Source organism: Pieris brassicae, chromosome 4, assembly GCF_905147105.1.
Source record: "Pieris brassicae chromosome 4, ilPieBrab1.1, whole genome shotgun sequence".
Lineage (NCBI taxonomy): Eukaryota > Metazoa > Arthropoda > Insecta > Lepidoptera > Pieridae > Pieris > Pieris brassicae.
In genome coordinates this window covers 21,971,812-21,991,312 of record NC_059668.1, presented here as the reverse complement: position 1 = coordinate 21,991,312, position 19,501 = coordinate 21,971,812, and the positions used below count along the sequence as shown (strand labels likewise).

At 34.1% G+C, this 19,501-nt stretch overlaps 1 protein-coding gene across 4 annotated transcripts in view; it reads left to right on the top strand.

Moving 5' to 3' along the window:
- LOC123708201 (bifunctional heparan sulfate N-deacetylase/N-sulfotransferase) overlaps positions 1-19,501 on the top strand; it is a 136,194-nt gene that overhangs the window by 90,252 nt on the left and 26,441 nt on the right. For 3 of the 4 annotated variants that reach the window (XM_045658776.1, XM_045658775.1, XM_045658777.1), the window contains 4 exons: positions 1,945-2,151; positions 9,989-10,166; positions 10,438-10,683; positions 15,427-15,589. In XM_045658776.1, the coding sequence (XP_045514732.1) occupies positions 1,945-2,151; positions 9,989-10,166; positions 10,438-10,683; positions 15,427-15,589 (794 nt within the window). The remainder of the gene's footprint in view (positions 1-1,944; positions 2,152-9,988; positions 10,167-10,437; positions 10,684-15,426; positions 15,590-19,501) is intronic. The other variant, XM_045658778.1, reaches the window with a different exon arrangement.

The window sequence follows — 19,501 nt, the reverse complement described above, 5'->3', positions numbered from 1 at the left end:
TAATAATCATTATACAAAAATTCGCCATACGCTCAAACATTTACCTGTTACTAAGTAAACGAAGCGTTACTATCGAAATAATTATTAATACATTATGTGTCATGCATATGTAAGTAGTGTTAAAAAACCTAGCCGTTCATTATTGTTGAAACACGAGACACTAATGCCTACCTCCATTAGCGCTCGCCTTTTATAAATCTATTAAAACACACTTTTTACATCATTTTCTTTATATCAGTAACAAACACGAATTTAATGTATACCATACGAACCCTTTGTTTGTGGTGGTGAAATGGTTTGGTTTTGTTTGCTTAAAAAAAAACTTTTTAATTGCAAGCAAAATTATTAGCCTAGTTCCCAATGATAGTACTCGACCTGTTTGTGGTTCATACGCGAGTAAAGGGTCCGCAACGCAATCGCGAGTCCTCTGTCATGGAGCGATTGGCTTTGGCAATGCGCGTTAATGAACAACTGATAACTCAGATAATGAGGTACCACCTCTGATAAATGGTGGAGTGTGAATCCCGGAACTGGGAGTATTCTGAGAAAATTATTAAATCGATCTTACGTGAATTAAGGTGATTTGTACAAGTGTTCATAACATTGAAGTTGGAGAAGTGTCAGCGGTGGTCTGAACTTCGCTATAACCCTTGCTCTGCGCTGTGTTATTCAAAAAAATGGTCAGCAGTGACGAGGTATGGAATACATTTGTTACATACCTGCTCACAGAAGGAAGGAGACAGCAGAACGAGAGAGTGCTCTAGGACGAATCTTAGGGTTGACGCTCAGTAAACAGGAGAAGATATGTCCATCTTCTACTTCCTATGTAGTGTATACTGGGGGTACCAAACTTAACAGTTATGCCGTTGAAGCCCCGATTAACGCAACGCGGCTTTGGAGGAATTACTCGATGTGGTTTTAGTGGGTATTTCTCACCCAGTAACAGAAAAAATTTTGGTTGTGGGTCCAGCCCTATATATATACCCCTGCAACTTTCTCCTCGGATTTAAAAATAAGACGATCTTAAATTATAATATGATATTTATTGAAGTTTACCAAATCATACATACCCCTACGAAAATATATGACAATTTTGGTAAAGGTAAATGTTAAAAAAATACAATAAAAATAGCAGTAATTCTTTAAGGAGAAAAGAATGTAAAACAATATGAATATTAGTTATTGTGATGTTATTGGGAAAGTTGGGAAAATTAACCCTTAGACAAAATGAGTCGATAAATTTCATTTTAGTATAATTACATAGATAAATGTTTCAATTAATTACGGTATACAAAACTTTATGGAATTTAGTTGAGATTTCAAGTGGTTTATACGTACCGCGTCTGGCAAATAATTGTGTAAACTTTTGAGAAAGATGAATAAAACTAGCGGTTATAAGGTGTATTTTTTTTTTTCTTAAACTGAGCACATTAAATTTTAACCTTAGTTAACACGCGTATTATGGTGACTCTTAGAAATTAGAAGTGGTGGTTTCCCGTTTCCTTCCACTCCCAGAAGTTTTTTACACTTCAAGGCAAATAATCGGTCGCCAGAGCCTCGTCCCGTTATCTAGCAGGGAGCACCGTGGCAGGTGCCCCAGTCGGCTATACATTACGAACCACCACGTCACCACGAACGTCATAAGAGACGCACTGGACCGAAACCACTTTCTTACTGACCACGAGGCTCAGACATGAGCTGCCGATTAAAGAGAGAGAAAACTTCTTTATATATCAAAGTTATTATAAATATCATACAAATACAACATATCGGGACACTCAATAAACTTTAGCCTTAAAAAGCTTTTTATAAATTGTGTTTACGGAAAATATACAATTTGAAAATGCGATCATATGGCTCAATACGGTACGGAGCTGTCAGCCTGTATGCTTGTAATTTTCTTCGCTAAAATTTAATATTTATAAATAAATCGAATTTCAACAGAAGACCACATACCGCTGGCTACAGTTATGCAAGACCACGGTCGTTTGGACGGCGTCCAAAGGGTCCTGTTTGGGGCCGGGCTGCAGTTCTGGTTACATCGGTTACTGTTCCTAGATGCGTTGAGTTACCTCAGTCATGGCCAGTTAAGCTTGAGCCTCGACCGGTGGATACTCGTTGACATTGATGATATCTTTGTGGGTGAACGAGGTGAGTTTCTTAGGCCATTATTTATATATATACTTAGATTTAAATAATGGAGTTTAAAATAAATTCATACAGCTGTGTTAACCTAGAGGCTTCAGCTTGCGACTCTCATCTATGAGGTCGTAAGTTCAATCTTCGGTCGTGCCCCAATGGACTTTCTTTCTATTTGCTCATTCAAAATTCTCGAAATTCTCGCTCGAACGGTGGAGGAAAATGTCGTGAGGTAACCGGCTTGTCTTAGACCCAAAAACGTCGACGGTTTGTGTCAGGCACAGGAGACTGATCACCTACTTGCCTATTAGATTGGCAATTCCTACAGAGATCTGAGGCCCACACCTAAAAATGTGTTTTTTTATGTAATAGCAGGCAAACGGGCAAGAGGCTCACCTGATGTGAAGCGATACCGCCGCCCATGGACACTCACATTGCCAGAAGGCTCGCAAGTGCGTTGCCGGCCTTTCAAGAATTGGTACGCTCTTTTCTTGAAGGACCCTAAGCCGAATTGGTTCGGAAATACTTCAGTGGGCAGCTGGTTCCACATAGTGGTGGTGCGTGGCAAAAACTGCCTTAGAAAACGCTCAGTTGTGTAATGACGGACGTTAATAATTTCACCTAAAAATGTCACTGATTATTTTTATTCATAGAATTATTCATAGAGTTATTTACATTGTTTATAATTATATAGATTGAAGTCATAAACGTTTACCTGTCACTCCCGTGCGTGGAGGCTTTTACGCCTGACTTATGTTACAGGCCTTGAAATTTCTAACAGACTAACACAGTATATTTTGACAAAGGTGTAATATGTCATCGACCTCATTTGTAAGGAACGTTTTGGTTGGGTAGCCATTGTTATTTTTTTATAGTATCTCAAACTTCTGGTATTACAAGTCAGTCGGAATACGTAGTTCTCATGGTTCAATTTAAAAAAAGTGCGTGCATACAAAGTAGGTACACATATCAGAAGTGAAACTACTTTGTAAACAAATTATTACTAAGGTAAAAGCCCCAATAAATGATCATGTACCAGTATATGATCACTCCATGTATTTGTACATCTATATTCACACTGTATTCGTGTTAATGGTAATAATAAATAAATAAAAATCTACGTTTACTGCCGAAGATTTTATCCGACTGAATTATCCTCTAAAGTTCTAACTAAACTACTAAACCAATACATCAATCAATAGCGTCAATTTTTTTCTCACTCCCTTTTCTTCGACAATAACGCTGTATATCTTCGTGACGTTTTATACGTAAAAATTTTACCCTCCTGCGCCTAAAGAAACACTTTAAAAACGTATTATAAGGGTATATTGTATCTACCTTATTTTCAGTATTTGAAGGCAGACACTTTTTTTCGTCCGTTGATTTTATAGCGTGTTTTTTTGGAAATAGAATTCAAGACTTCCGGGCATTATTTATTTAAACTCCGCACTTATGCAGAAATACAGTACAATTAAACTATTGAATTAAAAAGTAGGAAAACTGGAGGCTTTGGAGCGATATCTTTGAGGCAACTACTTATGTCATTATGTTAAAATGTTTTATCGTTTATTCCGCCACGAAATTGTCTGCGTTATTATACTAAGTTTTGTAAAAACAATGTATAGACTTTATCGGAAAAAAATCACAAATCTACCCTCAATTCAAATATAATCTTAAAAAAAATATTTTTCATTAGAAACTTAGTATATACGAACGCGATGCCGTTAGACTGCCGTCTTAATTTTAGTCTACTAGGTTCATTCTGATATGTATCTATAACGCCCTTTTGAATTGGTTAAACGCGCTAATATTACGAATTTTAGAACGGTATTTGGTTAAATAATTGCACACCCTCATACTTAAAAGACTACTTCAAATAATTTGTACGCGGCTTCGGCAAGATAAGCAAACTCGCTAGACAATATTAAAGTTAAATTCGACTTATCCTTTAATTGTTCCTTTGTGGCATTATTTAACCGCAGTTTTGTAGGTTTAGGTTAAAGTGTTACAATAATCAGGAACTCAATAAATTCATAGGTCATTCAATCATACATGAGATTTACTTTGCCGACCATCATTAGTTATTACCGTTCTCCGGTCTTTGAGAATGAGTTTATTTCGATTAAAACAATATCCATGTTTCGTCAAGAACAGGTTTCTTGCATCGGCTACTTAGCTAAATTAGAAATTCATTGAAATTTAATTATTTAGTTACTTAGCTGAATTAGAAAGTTAATTGAATATCTAGACAGTTAATTAAAAATCGATATCAATCGCTAAAGTTCTGTCAGGCAAATGAGGGAACGAAACTTTTAAACGAGTTTCTAGGCATCAAAACTAACCTAACCTAACCATTTACAATAAAGCAAAACACGGAATATCTAAGCTCTCAGTTCTTCACGATCTCACCGAAATAACACAAACAAATGAAATAATCATGGCGGAGTCTTGTTTTACATTGTTAATCAACACGCTGGCTTTCGGTCAGACAGATAGTTAAACGTTTTCGACGCTGCTTCATTAAAATCAAAATGCTAGCGACTTGATTGAATATCAACATTTAATTAACTGTCAAGAGATTCAATTAACTCTCTGATTTAACTACTTTACTGGGACATGTATATGCTATTGTGTATGTTTATGGCTTTAGTATATTATACGTTAATTATTGATATATGTTCGACATCCTGATGGACAGAAAAACTGAGTCCAGTTTACGTTATAAGTAATATACTTCTCTGTGTTATCTAACTACCATATGAACGATTTATAGATATATATGTTATATTAAGAATTTTTTTGATATTTAAGATAAGACTATGTTTTTTTTTAATTCAAAAGGCTTTATCAGATGGCGTTTATACAAAGCACCGAGATCGCACGAATAAAATTGTACAAAAGTAGCATTTTTAATTAGAGTACAATAGCACCAATTCCACTGCACACTATAATAACTGGTTCATAATGTTTCCTTGTTTCGTTTGTTAACAAAGGCTTGGTATAGATTAGTTAGTGTGTTATCTTTTACCCTGCTAAGTCGCAATTATTTTAAGGCTATGTCAAAAACTGTATTATTTTGACATACGTAAGTCATAGTTAGCGGTAAGACTACTTAGTCATATACTTATATGTGACTAGACAATACCAACTGGTTGCTAATCAAGTCATAGGTTATATTTGCTTCAATTTTTTTAAAGAAATCAATTTTGATGTAGGTAACCCACTGACTGTATGTTATTTTTTTTTTATAAAGAATTATGTAAAATCTATAGTTGCAACTAAACATGTATCAACATAATAATATAGGTACATGGTCTTCACGTATCATTAAATCAATCTATACAAAATATTGTAAAAACTGTTTTTTAAAGAGTAAATATGAAACTATTTATTCATATAGGTAACACAATGTACACTTATGAACGTCAAAAAATGAAATATACATTAAATTCTTCGAATTTTACATTGACTGTCAGTACTCAAATCAAGGGCGTAGAACGGAAGAGAAGAACTGGCAATAAACTCCCCGCCACTATTTTTTTGCATTACACAACGTTTGTAAGGAGCTGCAACCATCACACCATGTTCCAAATGACATCAGCAGGAGGCGTGGTGAAATAGGAGTACCTACTTACATTCTCGTGGGAACCACACGCAAATACATAATCTAAATAACTAACCCACGACCAGTCACCACAAGTAGCATGTTAGAAGAGGCAACTAGAGTAACTTTATTAATATTTTTTCCTTGTAATTTTGACTTTAAAAAGCGCCTCTTAATATGTCTAATTAAAATAAATGATTTGACTGACAATGACTCTTATTGTCTTCTCCGGTTTACAAGTAAAATATGGATATTGTTTTATGAATGCAGACACAAAGCAATTTGCTGGCTCGGTCGTGTTTTACACATTTATTGATTCACGTTTGAAAACGCTAAGCATCTAAGAAATAGTTCGAATTTTAACGCTTTAGGTGTTTATTGCTATTAAACACAACTCCTGTTTCTTAAACTACTTGGACAATATATCAAACTTACTAAACTAAAATTCAGTATCCAAGGTGCGTTTTGTGTGTATTACTCACCCGTCACTGAAGAGCAGTGAGTGTTCACTGACCCCTCAGGGGTTACATGCGTAAAGGATAAAATATAGTCTGGAAAATATTCATATAAAAAATGCTTTGACACGTTTGAAACTAGATTTAATTTTGATTGACCTGGATAGATTTAATGAAACGAATTGATTGCCTCGCTGAATATTCTATTCTCGTATAACAATTATTCTATAGTTGCAAATATATCGTCATATTTGCCACTTCCCGGAATGCAATATTGATATTCCTAAATATAGACATAATATTTATTACTAACGAAACACATACATAAAGTAAAAATAAATGAATTATAAAAATAAAAAGAAATAAGGTATAGGTATTGTCTTTTACAACCTAAGCTTTTACAATTTAAGAAAACACATTTTCAACGGATTGAAGCTATGTATTATTATTATAATCTTATAATTATTTACATAATTTTAGTTTTTTTCCGATGTTTCGCGTGCTTTACAGCGTGCGTGGTCACGGTGACAAAAGGTGTTGAATGTCAAAAGTATCAAAGCTGTAGGGAAAGTTGTGTTATCTGTATTATATCCCCGGAGTTGATATCGACTAGAAGATGACGGGTTTTTGCAGAAATGACTACTTCTATAATAATAATAGATAGCTTCAATCAGTTTAAAAAGTGTTTTAAGAAATATGGTACATTTTAAGTGTGTAATCTGTGTGTGTTGTGGTTGTTTCTCGCCCTCCAGCAGACGTCTTCCACAGCGCAATAGCTAGTTTGCGTTAGCTAGTTTTTTAGTAATAATAATAGTAAAAATTAACAGTGTAAGTAAAGAAGTCTAGGAAAATTTGTGTGTTAAAGTGTATAGTTAACAAAAATATTCCCCATTAAAGAAATTATATTTCAGCGACCATTGTGTTTGCCTGGTTTTGCTGGTTCTCCAGTAAGTGGCCATTGAGTTTTTAGGAAAATATTTGCCCTATGTTTTATCGCTCGAAATGGCCGAACATATCTATATTTATAAAGGATTATGACGTTTTTTTAATCATTGTTTGATATGTATGTAAATAAAGTGAGATTGAGAATAACAGGAAGGGTTAGTTTTAATATAATTATAAGGTTAACTTTGATTTATTAACAAGCACAAGAAACGTGAAATAACAGAATTGTTCCTAGGTAATGGTTTTTGCCAATTTATAATTGTTATACTTGAAATAAGTCATCAATCGAAATATATTTAATTAGGTACAATCACATAAAAAATCCCATTTTCATGCATACATTTTTGTTGTCATAATGTTTTGTTCGGACCATTATAATTCATATTAATTTGATAACTTAATAATATATTTTAATAAATAATTGTTTATTTTCGAAGAAAATGGTGGGCATAACATAGGCATGCAGTGTGGTACTAATTATCATAATGTCATACAATAATTTAAGTTATTTATAATTGTTATCAAACTTATTGTCTAAATACTCACCTACGCCATAAAAGCCTTTAATATTTAATCACCTTCAAGTAAGATGTAATGATAAACTAATATAAGAATTGGCTATGAATGTGTGATTATTAATGTAATGTAATATATAACTTCTATGTAAAATGCTACCTTTTAAGACAAATTTACACGCTCGTACAACCATTTTTTGTGACAAATTCTTGCAAATAAATTATGAGGTTTATCCGACTGTTACACAAACCATTTATTTAAGGATTAAGCTGAAAATAATAAACTCATTTTAAACTCCGATAGTACAAATATTAGGGTCATTGTTGACCCTAGAGCGCGACCCGGACGACTTTGAATAGGATCAGGTCGACCCTTGGCAAATAACATTAAACCGCATATTGACGTGAATTCTTTCCAAGATATATTTCAATAAAAGCGGACGTGTGGAACTCTGTTTGTTCGGTCAGAGTACGTGACCTGTGCAGGTATTCTGAATATTAACGACTATTATACTGAGTTTAAGCTTTCAACACAGCATATTCTTCGTATCCGTTAATATAATATTAAATTTTGAGAGGTAAAATTCGGTAAAAGAAAACATAATGAATGAATTATAAAAGTATTCGTGTATGTCTTAGTATTATTAATAATTTCAACCTCCGTTTTAACCGTGATCTACCTGTTTGTGTTTCGTTTTCACGTGATGATTCTGAGCATTTGTGGTGAAAATTTTCCAGTCAGTAAATTACCTTCGATTTAGGAAGTAGTAAATGTAGACCGCCTTTATAAGTTTTTATTGTTATATGAATAATAAACTTTGATTTGATTTTAAAGACAAGCCTATTAAGGAATTATGCGTACCGCGGCTGAGTATGGTGGACAATAATATTGGCATCTACACCGAATGGTCAGCCTCCACCAGATCAGTTCCGTTCTTATTAAAGTGTATAATTTTGACAAATATTTCATTTTTTCGGACCTTCCTTAGTTTTACGAAATTTTCGTTGTCCTGTATGGCTGTCGCCTCGTGGCTATTTACGACATGGCGCAGTATTTAAGCAAATAAACAGATTTAATTTAAAGGCAAGCACAACTCTCCTGACAAATGGGCATGTGTTTTGTAAAAAAATATAGTCTATATTAAAATAACGTTTTAGACTTTTAATGTAACCAAATAGTATATGATTTTTCGTTGATTATTTAAAGGTAACGTTTATCATGAGAGGTAGATTTTTAAATTTGGAACAACCGCGTATTAAAAGATTATTAAACACGTTATTTACGTTGATTAGCTTAGCGATTATAATATATCCTTCGCGCCAACGTCCAACAAATTACTTGCAATAGTAGAGCTGGCGCCATAATACCCATTCTAATTAAACATCGTAGATTTAATAATGAAACTACTGGCACGAATTTGCAGTGACGGAATTTAATGTAACTAAACGGATGTTTTTATTTGTACCACGATACAATAACGAGTTAGAGACTGAGTGAGTGTGAGGTCCTATTACCCAGATATACGCATATATCACACCCAAAGGACATATATAAGTATAGTTGTATAATGTCTATACCTACTATGCTTAAATGTACCCAACATTATATGTCTTAAAGATGATGGGGTACAATAAATTGGGAACCAGACGGGATTTACAGGCCTAGTATGTACTGAAAGTCTTGCGGAGGGTAGTGTGTGCTCTAGAGCTCGGTTTGTTTGCGACGACGGCAATGTTGTTTGCGATACCAAGGGCCAGACCAGTCTGTTGCACAGATCGCCTTTATCAAAGACATTGTGCCTACTGAATGCTGACTCCAACCCTATCGACATATTTATATTCACTCTGAATATGATTTACAGTGGCTGGATATTGTGTATATTATATACTTTACTATTTTTTATTTTGTCTTCAAATTAACGTATTGCTATAGTCTGTAAGGATAAAGTAGGTAGGTATTTCTGTAAATAAATAGATATATAAAAATAAATGTTATTTAAAAGGCGTGTCAGTCAATCTTTATTTATTTATTGAGTAAAGTTCACCACATTATATATATATGTTATAGGCTATCTGTGCTAAAATACATGTTCTAATATATATTGATGATAAACATAAATTTAACAAATAATAAAATTATTACACTCACAATTTTAGATTTCACTATTATTTTTTTTTTAATTAATATTGCATTCTGATTTTAGGTAGATATATATGATTAGTGTTATTCCGGCTACGCGTGAAAATGTTTTTCTAAAACTGTCCAAGTTGCACTTTTTGATTCGATATACATTCTCCGTAAAACTTAAGAGTTTTTAAATTCATTGTAGGTACCAGATTACACGAAGAAGACGTGTCAGCGTTAATGGCGTCGCAAGTGGCTCTGCAGCGGCTGGTTCCAGGCTTCAGGTTTAACCTCGGCTTCAGTGCTAAGTATTATCACCATGGGACAGCTCTGGAGAATCGTGGAGATGATTCTCTATTGAAGAATCGAGAGCATTTTAGCTGGTGAGTAGTCGCCGGCCTCGTACGGCCTTGTAGGTTTGAGAGGAATTCTCTCATTTCCGTTAAGTGGACACTATAAGTTCACATTTCTGTTATTCAAGTACATTATAGTCTAATTTTCTATTTTGGCATTTAATAAAATGACTGATCGAAATTAAGCAACTAGTCGATAACTACCAACTCGAAACAATACTTGGTTCGCTGAGAACAACTTGGGCCAGAGTCACAAGTATTGTCGAAGGTCTTTTACGTAAAAAAAAACATTATTTGGCAGGTTTTGTCACATGTGGAACCACCAGCAACCCCATCTCTACAACAACGTGTCACAGCTGGAGTCAGAAATGATGTTGAACAAGCAGTTTGCCATGGAGCATGGAATACCCACAAACTCATGCTACTCGGTCTCGCCGCACCACTCGGGCGTGTATCCAGTGCATGAGCCGTTATACGAAGCCTGGAGGAAGGTGTGGGACGTGAAAGTCACTAGTACTGAAGAATATCCACATTTGAGACCGGCTAGGTATGATTTTTTTTATCAAAAGTCATAGTTGCTTTTATAAGTATATCAACGAAGAGTGATTCCAAATGTCAACGACTAGCCACTTACCGTGCGCCTTGATCCCGTGGCGTTGGGTAGAGATATGGGGTCTCTCTGCATCTTCTACCGCATTTACTATGGGAGAGTAGGGGGTCCTTAGGGTCCTTCAATAAAAGAGCGTACCAAGACTTAAATGCCTGCAACGCACTGCAACGCGAGCCTTCTGGCAATGTGAGCCTCCTGCCTGTTGGCCTCCTATTACATAAAAATGCAGTAGCATTATTGAAAGTCAGCTTTCTCCCTCTAACATTTTCAGTGTTTCCTTAAATAAATAAAAGCTTTTTACTTCATATACCACACATACTTTACATATATAGTTATAATGAATGAATGAGTCATACCTAGATCTATCTAGTGTGCCCCTTTTTGGCAAAGCCTTCCTGCAAATCCCACCATTTCTGTCTGCATTTCCTACCGTGTACCACCTGCTGTTTTGTTAGTCTTATCCACCGTCTAAATGGTCTTCCGCTTTTGCGTTTATTGTACCTTGGGCACCAGCTTACTACTTTTATGCTCCACTATCATGTTGCCCGTTTCCACTTAAGTTTATTTATTTTCATTGTGACGTCTGCTGCATTCGTTTTTCCTACCTCATGATGTATTGTTTGTTTTATCTATTCCTCTCTTTAGATTAGTCCTTTCTCCGTGTCTCCTTAATATCGAAGAAATCTACCTTCTAAATTACATTTAAGTTATTTTATTTAATAATGGCAACCCAATCAGTGTGTCCCAACCCAATCTCGGAGAATGGTCTCCTTTTGCTTCAAACTATTATATTTTACCTACACGACAATTATACTAAATCTTATGTATGTGGTTGTGTAATAGTTATATGTTTTAGTGGATATTGATTAATGACCGTTATGAATTAGAATTTTAATTTTAAAATTCATTCGCTGTTTGCCTATAAATCAAGCCACCAGTTAAATAATCGTAAAACTCTCTGGCAGTATGAGTATACGGGTGTCAGGATATTCTGGCCGATTTTTTCCTAAACTAAAGTAAATATTTCAAAATTATTTTAATTGTATTGTATAATATAAAAGGAATTTAGTTCCTAAAACGACTCTTTCGTTGAAACGTGACGAAAACCGTCAGTCTCGGTTTAAGTTTAAAAAACAACACAGACACAACCCATTATCCTGAAATCACTCTTCCAAAGTTTCTGAAACGGACATACAGGGAAAAGCTTTTTTGCCGACCACCTTTTAGAATCGCTAAGCACCCACGTTTTTGAATACGACAATGTTTCGTACGCCCTTAGCGTTTGAAATATTTAAATATCGCTTACAGAAGAACCTTAGCTGCATAGGGGAAATCTTGAAAATAGTTTTCGTATGTTTGTACTACTGTATCAAAATTTACATTTAAATAGATCAACCGTATTCTAGTCTGTAGCACCGGAATGTGTAAATTGTTTCAATAATTTCGTTTATCGCTTTGAAGGTTTATTTGTATTTTAAGTAAGTTGCTTAGCCAAGCCGTTAATTTAACTGTTTCTCTATATATTAATTATAATAATACAAATGTCATTGGTGAAAAATATTTAGAAACTAGCTAAAAATGGTTTCCCTTAGACTAATCGTTAACTTTGATAAAATAAAACGATGTAGTAGTAACTAAAGGCAATAAACTATGTCAAAATAATAATAATTATGACACTGTTTTTGCAATGTTAATCGCACTTAATACCGTTGAAGATTCATGAGTACTTTGCTTGGATATCTCTCCAAACCATAGAAGATCTCTTGAGACAACATAACAACAGTTTTCTCTGTTGATACGTAAGTGCCAAAAAAGTTAATAATAATAAAAGTTATAAGAAATACTAGTATTATGGAAGAGCTGGGAACCCTGACACAGGTATATTTTTTACTTAAAAGGGTTCCCAAATCTTATACATTGTAATGAAATTGAACTTAAAATGAATAAACATATTTTATTTATTTATTTATTATACAAAAATAGCGGTGGTGCGATTTCTTTATATGTGCATTATTAACACTTGCTTCTATTGTGAAGGCAAACATAGTGAAGCATCTCTCAATCCCAACTAGCACAAAAGACTGATCTACTTGTGTAAAAAAATGGTCATTTAAAAGGATACAAACGGCCAAAACCCATACTGGTTTGTAGGCTGGAGAATTATGTTTTTTAAATAAAAAAATATTGTGATTAAATTGATTTAGGACATGTCCTGTATATCGACGTTAAGCACCGAGCTTCATGTCTTGTTTTATAATACTAGCGGGAAATTTTTTTCTTCTTAGTGGGATTTCGATGAATTTGGTCTTTAACAGCCTTTTCTGGCCTTCGACAGTCCAAGTGTTGTTGTATCTGTTGATAGTACGATAAACGAACATGTCTGTTTGTGTCTGGAATATGACCGAGGGCTCTGGGTATGGAAGAATCGTGTTTGTCCAAGACGATCACTGCAAACCCACTTCTTTCTTTCCTTAACACGCCATTCCATATTTTAATTTGATTATAAACATGAAATAATATGTGATGTGGTCCAAAATCTAAATTATATTATAGTTATTATGTATTCTATATCTATATGATATTTTTTGTTGTTGTATATAATCTATGTTAGATGATACAAGATAAAGACTTTTAAGAGTATGCTAATGTTATATTGAGACATTCTTGTATTTATATAGTTACGTTGATCCTAGCAATGTTAGTGCCGCCGCTATGTGGTTGCCAAACTCGTGCTAGCCACAAACGCTGCGTTGCGGTGATTCGACGCTTTGCTATATCCAGTGTACAAGACAAACAAAATCCATATAATCACTATTGTGTAGATATTGTATCATAATAGAATAGAAATAGCTGAATTATGTCGAATATGGGCCATTAAAAAATTTGCTGTACAATCAATGTCTTAACGCAATTTACAAAATTAACAAAATTAAAAAATAGAATAGATTCAAAAGCCGGCAATGCAATTGCGAGGCCTCGAAAATCGTAAGTCATAGGGTTTTCACGATTTTTTGTGATAGGTACGTTTGATAAGATTAGTGACAAAGCGTTTTAACCCTGATTTATTTTTTATATTCGAGAGTCGAGAGTCACCGCGACCTACACCCAACCAAACATATATTATTAATTTTCTTTTGGTATATTCCTACCTTTATTTATTTATTCACATTGTATATTAGCGGATCCTTGGCCGAACCATGCTACTTATTTGATACAAAGAATCCCCTTGGGAGTTGAGTGTGATATCGCGGGCTACTCGATTGTGAGGAAGTTGCTTGGATCTGGTTTTGCGCTGCCCCTTCCTAAATTGTCATTTTCACACGTAGAAATACTTGAAGAAAGAAGAAGAAAGTGTTGCCCTAGTGGCTTCAGCGTACGACAATCATCCCTGAGGTCGTAGCCTCGATCCCCGTTTGTGCACCCGTTGTGTTTTTTTTTTCATTTGTCATTTGCTTGAACGGTGAATGAAAACATCGTACCCAACCCAACAGTACCCAAAAAGTGTGCCTGGGCCTGATACACGCCATCGGCTTTTGAGCTGTGATCACCTGACCTAATCACTTACTTGCATGCCTGAGGCCCAGATATAAAAAGGTTATAGCGCCACTGATTTATAACAAAGATCTTTTCAATGTCCTCATAAGAGTTCATAAATAAAATATGAAATTCCACCACAACCAAGACCTAAAAAAACTCTTTAAAGATTTGATTATTAAGCATCGAAACGAACTCACTCAAATTAAGATCCACAACATTGTTTTTATCAAATTCATACGAAGGAACTTTGTATGGATGGAAATTAAACTAAAAGCATTTGCATTTATATCGTTGCACATGTGGATTAAAAAATCACGCATTTGTAAAGATAAAAATAGAATATATATCGTATTGTTTTGAAAACTAGAATTTATTCTATATCCTGTGGTTTGAATTTGGTCCAAAGAAAAAAATGTTGTGCAGTATATTGAATGTGGCTTGGAAATGTTTACGGTTTTCGATGGCCTAATTGCTGTTTTCTGTTGATTTTTATTAATAATTTTATTATAAAACTTGTACACTTGTAGATAAAAATGATTGCGTAACTTTGCCGTCTAAATTAGACCTTAAAGATAAAGATATATATATATGTATCCCTCTATATCGTTATTACAAAGTTTATATGTAACATATCTTGTATAGAATAAAGAAAAGTCTACATCATGTTGCTCTTACATTCGTGTTTATTTATAATTAATACTATAAGCTATCTATAAGAGGTAAATTAAACATCGTAATTTAAAAATAATATTTTTTTTGTTTTAAGCAGACAATAAGTCCATATTATTATTGTGTTGGTTACAATTGTCCTAAATATTAAATAAGTAGGGTTTGAAATCATAAAATTAAATAGGGTACATGTATTCCATTGTAAGGGCGATCCAGCCTTCCAGTTAGTACCGACAGCGTGCTGTTAGGGCTCCCGCACGCGCTTTTCAGAGATACAGAGCACTCTTGCGCATTGTGGCATAAAAAACCTGCACCTTCATAGCTTATTAGTTAACGATTGTCTTAAGGAAACATAGGACAGTTAATATATTTTTCAGCTGTGTCCATGGTGAATTTATTGTTTACTTTCTAAATTGCCTTGTAGTGCTTGTTACTCTGGTCTCCGTCTTTTAATTAGTCTTATAATTCCGACAGGTTGCGTCGCGGCTTCAAGCATAGAGGCGTCATGGTGCTACCTCGGCAGACCTGTGGGCTTTTTACGCACACGCTACTGCTGGAGAGATATCCGGGCGGTCGGGAACGACTCGACAAGTCGATTCAGGGCGGCGAGCTTTTCCAGACTGTCATTAATAATCCTGTAAGTTTCGAATTTGAACTGTTATTGATAAATCAACTCTATATTAAATACATTTATTGTGCTATTTTTAACCGACTTCAAAATAGAATGTTATCGTTTTGATTGGTATATTTGTGATATTGGCTGAATTGGATAACATTGGAATGTGATGATCTATTCGTGCTTCATAACAGTGTTGGATGCAGCCTGCGACTGTCATCTCTAAGCTTGTAGGTTCTTAACCCGGACGTGTACCAATGTACTTTCCGTCTATCTGCGCATTATCTCACTCGCACGGTGAAGGAATATCTTTATGCTTTCATGACAGAACAATAGCATGCCAAAGCCCCAAAAGGTCGGCGTGTGTCAGGCACAGGCGGTTGATCACCTACTCGCTTATTAGATTGAAAAATAATCACGAAACAGATACAAGACAGATAAAATGGAGTTTGGCTCCCAGTGGATACAGAGAAGCAAGTGCCAAATAATGGCTGATAATTATGATGTTTGTTGAAAAAATTCTCGACAACTAATGATCTTATTGAGATAAATGTAAACTAGCATTTGTAACGGGTCAGGTTAAGTTAGCTGATCTTATATTTCACAACAGTAATAAAAAAAACTGTCTTAATTCTTCCTTGACTAACCTGAGACAAAGTCCTTGGAGACAAATCCAAAATATATATTAGTAGTATTTTTTATTAAATTTGGAGGTTGTGTCTCAATTGAAATGAAATTCGTGACTAATTTGTACGTAGTTTACGTGCTATCTCCCCAAGAGAACCATACCTGGCTGGATTAAATTCTCTTGAACTAAACATTGTTGAATTTAAATTGCTAAAGTTTTCACTTCGTTTATTGTGTTTGTTGCAATCAGTTATAATTGGGCATTTGGTAGATACAGCTATATCTCTTTTTATATATTACTAGCTGACCCGGCAAACGTCGTTTTGCCAAGTATCATTTATAGCAAACATTTTTTTTATGTTAATTAAAAATAACTATAATAAAACATAGGTTAATTCTACAGGGGTGACAATTAAGGGTTGTATGTATTTTTGTATGTTGTATCGTGAAATAAAATTGACACGAGATTTATATATATAGTAGTGAATCGAGTCAAGAACGGCCGCTTCGACTAACATGGGTCTCTAATGGGGGCTGCCTTTTAGAGCCTTATGGGCTTGTTTGTTTGTAATATAAAAAGTGTGTCTGCTTTCTAACTAGGCGGTAGTGGTTTAAATGTATGTTCTCATTGTGTTTACGAAGATTCTTTAATATTTGGTAACTTTTCTCACGGCATTTACCAAAGAGAAGATTATTCATCGCGACAATTATTTAAGACGTTAAGTTTTTTTTCCCAATTTCAATCCTCAAGTTTACCAAATCTGTAAAGGTCGGCAACGCGCTCCCGAGCCTCCTGGTAAAACTACGATGTCACTTAACGTCTCACGCCTCCTTTCCGTTCTCTAGTAAATTAAACACTATTTAGTTAACACTATTTAGTAACAAAAGTAGATCTTTCATCCACGTTATATGCACCACGGGCAGGTGTCCATTTCGTATTGCATTTATATTTAAAAACCTTGCATTACAAACAAATTATCTCTGAGACAAAAATATATACGTTTTTGTTTGCTGGCCTATCTATTTCGCATATGCTACGAAGTTTATCAATGCATAATAAAATCGTGCTACCATTTGCATTGTAATATGTTCACCGGTTTCGCGTTTAAGCTCTGACGTAACACTAAGCAAGATTTTAAATAGTCTAGTTAATTTGTAGTAAACACTCGTGATAAACGTGTGGTTTGCACTTAAGCCGAGTTAGTATTTATGTGCTTACGTCCAGAACATATAAAATTTACTGAAAGGTTTACACCAAACGTCTCGTGTACTGTAATTGTTATTTGTCACATCAATTTCTCTCTACAATATATTATTGAATTTATTTTTTTTATATTTTAATTATTGACACTTCGTTGCACATAATATAAAAAGTGAACATGTTAAATTTAATGGAGGGCAACTGGCGACCTTATCGAACGATCTCTTCCAGGCAACCACTGTGACAAGAGAAAACATATGTATTAAATTAGATAAGGTAGGCGAGAAGTGAACTAAACAGGAACGAAAAAAATAAACTAAACTAAAAAAAAGAAAAATGGATCACGATTATTTAAGATCAGTCTCACGTCAGTTAGTTAGTAAGAAAGTTAGGGATACCATGTGGACAGGTATTGTTTGTACAGAAGAAATTTAAAGGAAGAAAAAATTAATATATTATAAGAGCTACCTTTAAATAAAACATATATTACCAATAAATATAGCGATCGTTAATTAAGACTGGGAGTATCTCGCTAACTCAGTCCAATTGTTATAAATTTGTGATTATATATATCTTTATAATACTACTTATCTAATATATAAAATTTTCGTATCACAATGTTCGTTCCCTTACTCCTCCTAAACGGCTCGATCGATTCCTATGAATTTTTTTATGCATATTCAGTAAGTCTCGGCTCCTATCTTTCTTTCAAACCCCTAACTGATAAGATCACCTCAACTTTACATACAAACCTGTATTTTCAATCCACTACTATCAATATTATTTGTTGATTAGAAAATTATGACATGAATTCTGAACTCTATATAGAGAAACTAGCTGACTCGGCAAACATCGTTTTGCCATGTATATTATTTTCAGGAAACATTTTTTTAGTTCATTAAAAATAACCTACTATAATTAAAATAGGGGTTGATCGTCGAGAGGTGACAATTAAGGGTTGTATGTATTTTTGTGTGCTGTATCTTAATAAAGATTGTCTAAAACATAATATAAATGTTTTTGGGTGGATACCCCTTATCACTTAGGGATTTGAAAGATAGTAGCCGATTCTCAGACTAACTGAATATGCATAAAAAACTCATAAGCATCGATCGAGCCGATCGAGTAATAACTGGTAAATAAGACGAAAATATTAAAAAAAAAATGTTATTAGTAGTAAACTGTAGTACTTATCATGTTGAACACTGTAAATGGAATTTAAATAATACAACTTCTCCTTATGTCATAGCTTTAGCTGTCTACTTCATCATTGTAAATATCAGCTCATTGTTACCTCAATGTTTGAGCCTACATATCCTCATACGGTAATTTTCCGCAGCTATCAAACGCACGAACTGAGAGTTGAGGCTTTCATGCTTAACCACTTCCATATAAAGGCTTACATTAGAGTATTACATGTTAAATGGACTGGAACAGAGTCTATACATAAGTGTTAAAATATTCAACATCATCAGAATATCACTGAATGTTTAACTCAGGCTCGATTGTTTGTAGACTTCGCGTTTGTAGGCCATAGTAGACACATGTGAAATTATATATAGCATATTCCATTTTAATAATAATAATAATGAATCGTTTATTTGCAAAGGAAAGTTCATTCAGATTGATGTATATATAATCCACAATCAGGCATATTAAAAATAGGCAAGCCAATGTCACATTAATTATCATGTCATAATAATAACTTATTTATAATTACAGTCAAAACTTATGGTCTAAATACTCACGCTACAAAGGCTATTTTTCTTTAAAAATAATATGGTAATTATATAATATATTGTGACTGTCTTTCGCTGATCACTGTGATAAAAATACGTCATGTAAAAAATATTAGAAGTTATTTTTTCTATACGTAAAGATGTTTTATTTAGGTGTATGGAACCTATGTCATACGTATGTTATAGGTAGTATGACATCTAGTTTAATTTTTTGTATTGGGTACAAATTGTGCCTCTGTCCCAAATATACGATGAACTAGTATTTAGTGAACGCCTTGTTAGATATATACAAAGACAATGAGAAAGGCGTTGCATTAGACAATATAAAACTGTACAGCTAATCATTAACAAACACAACCAATGTAA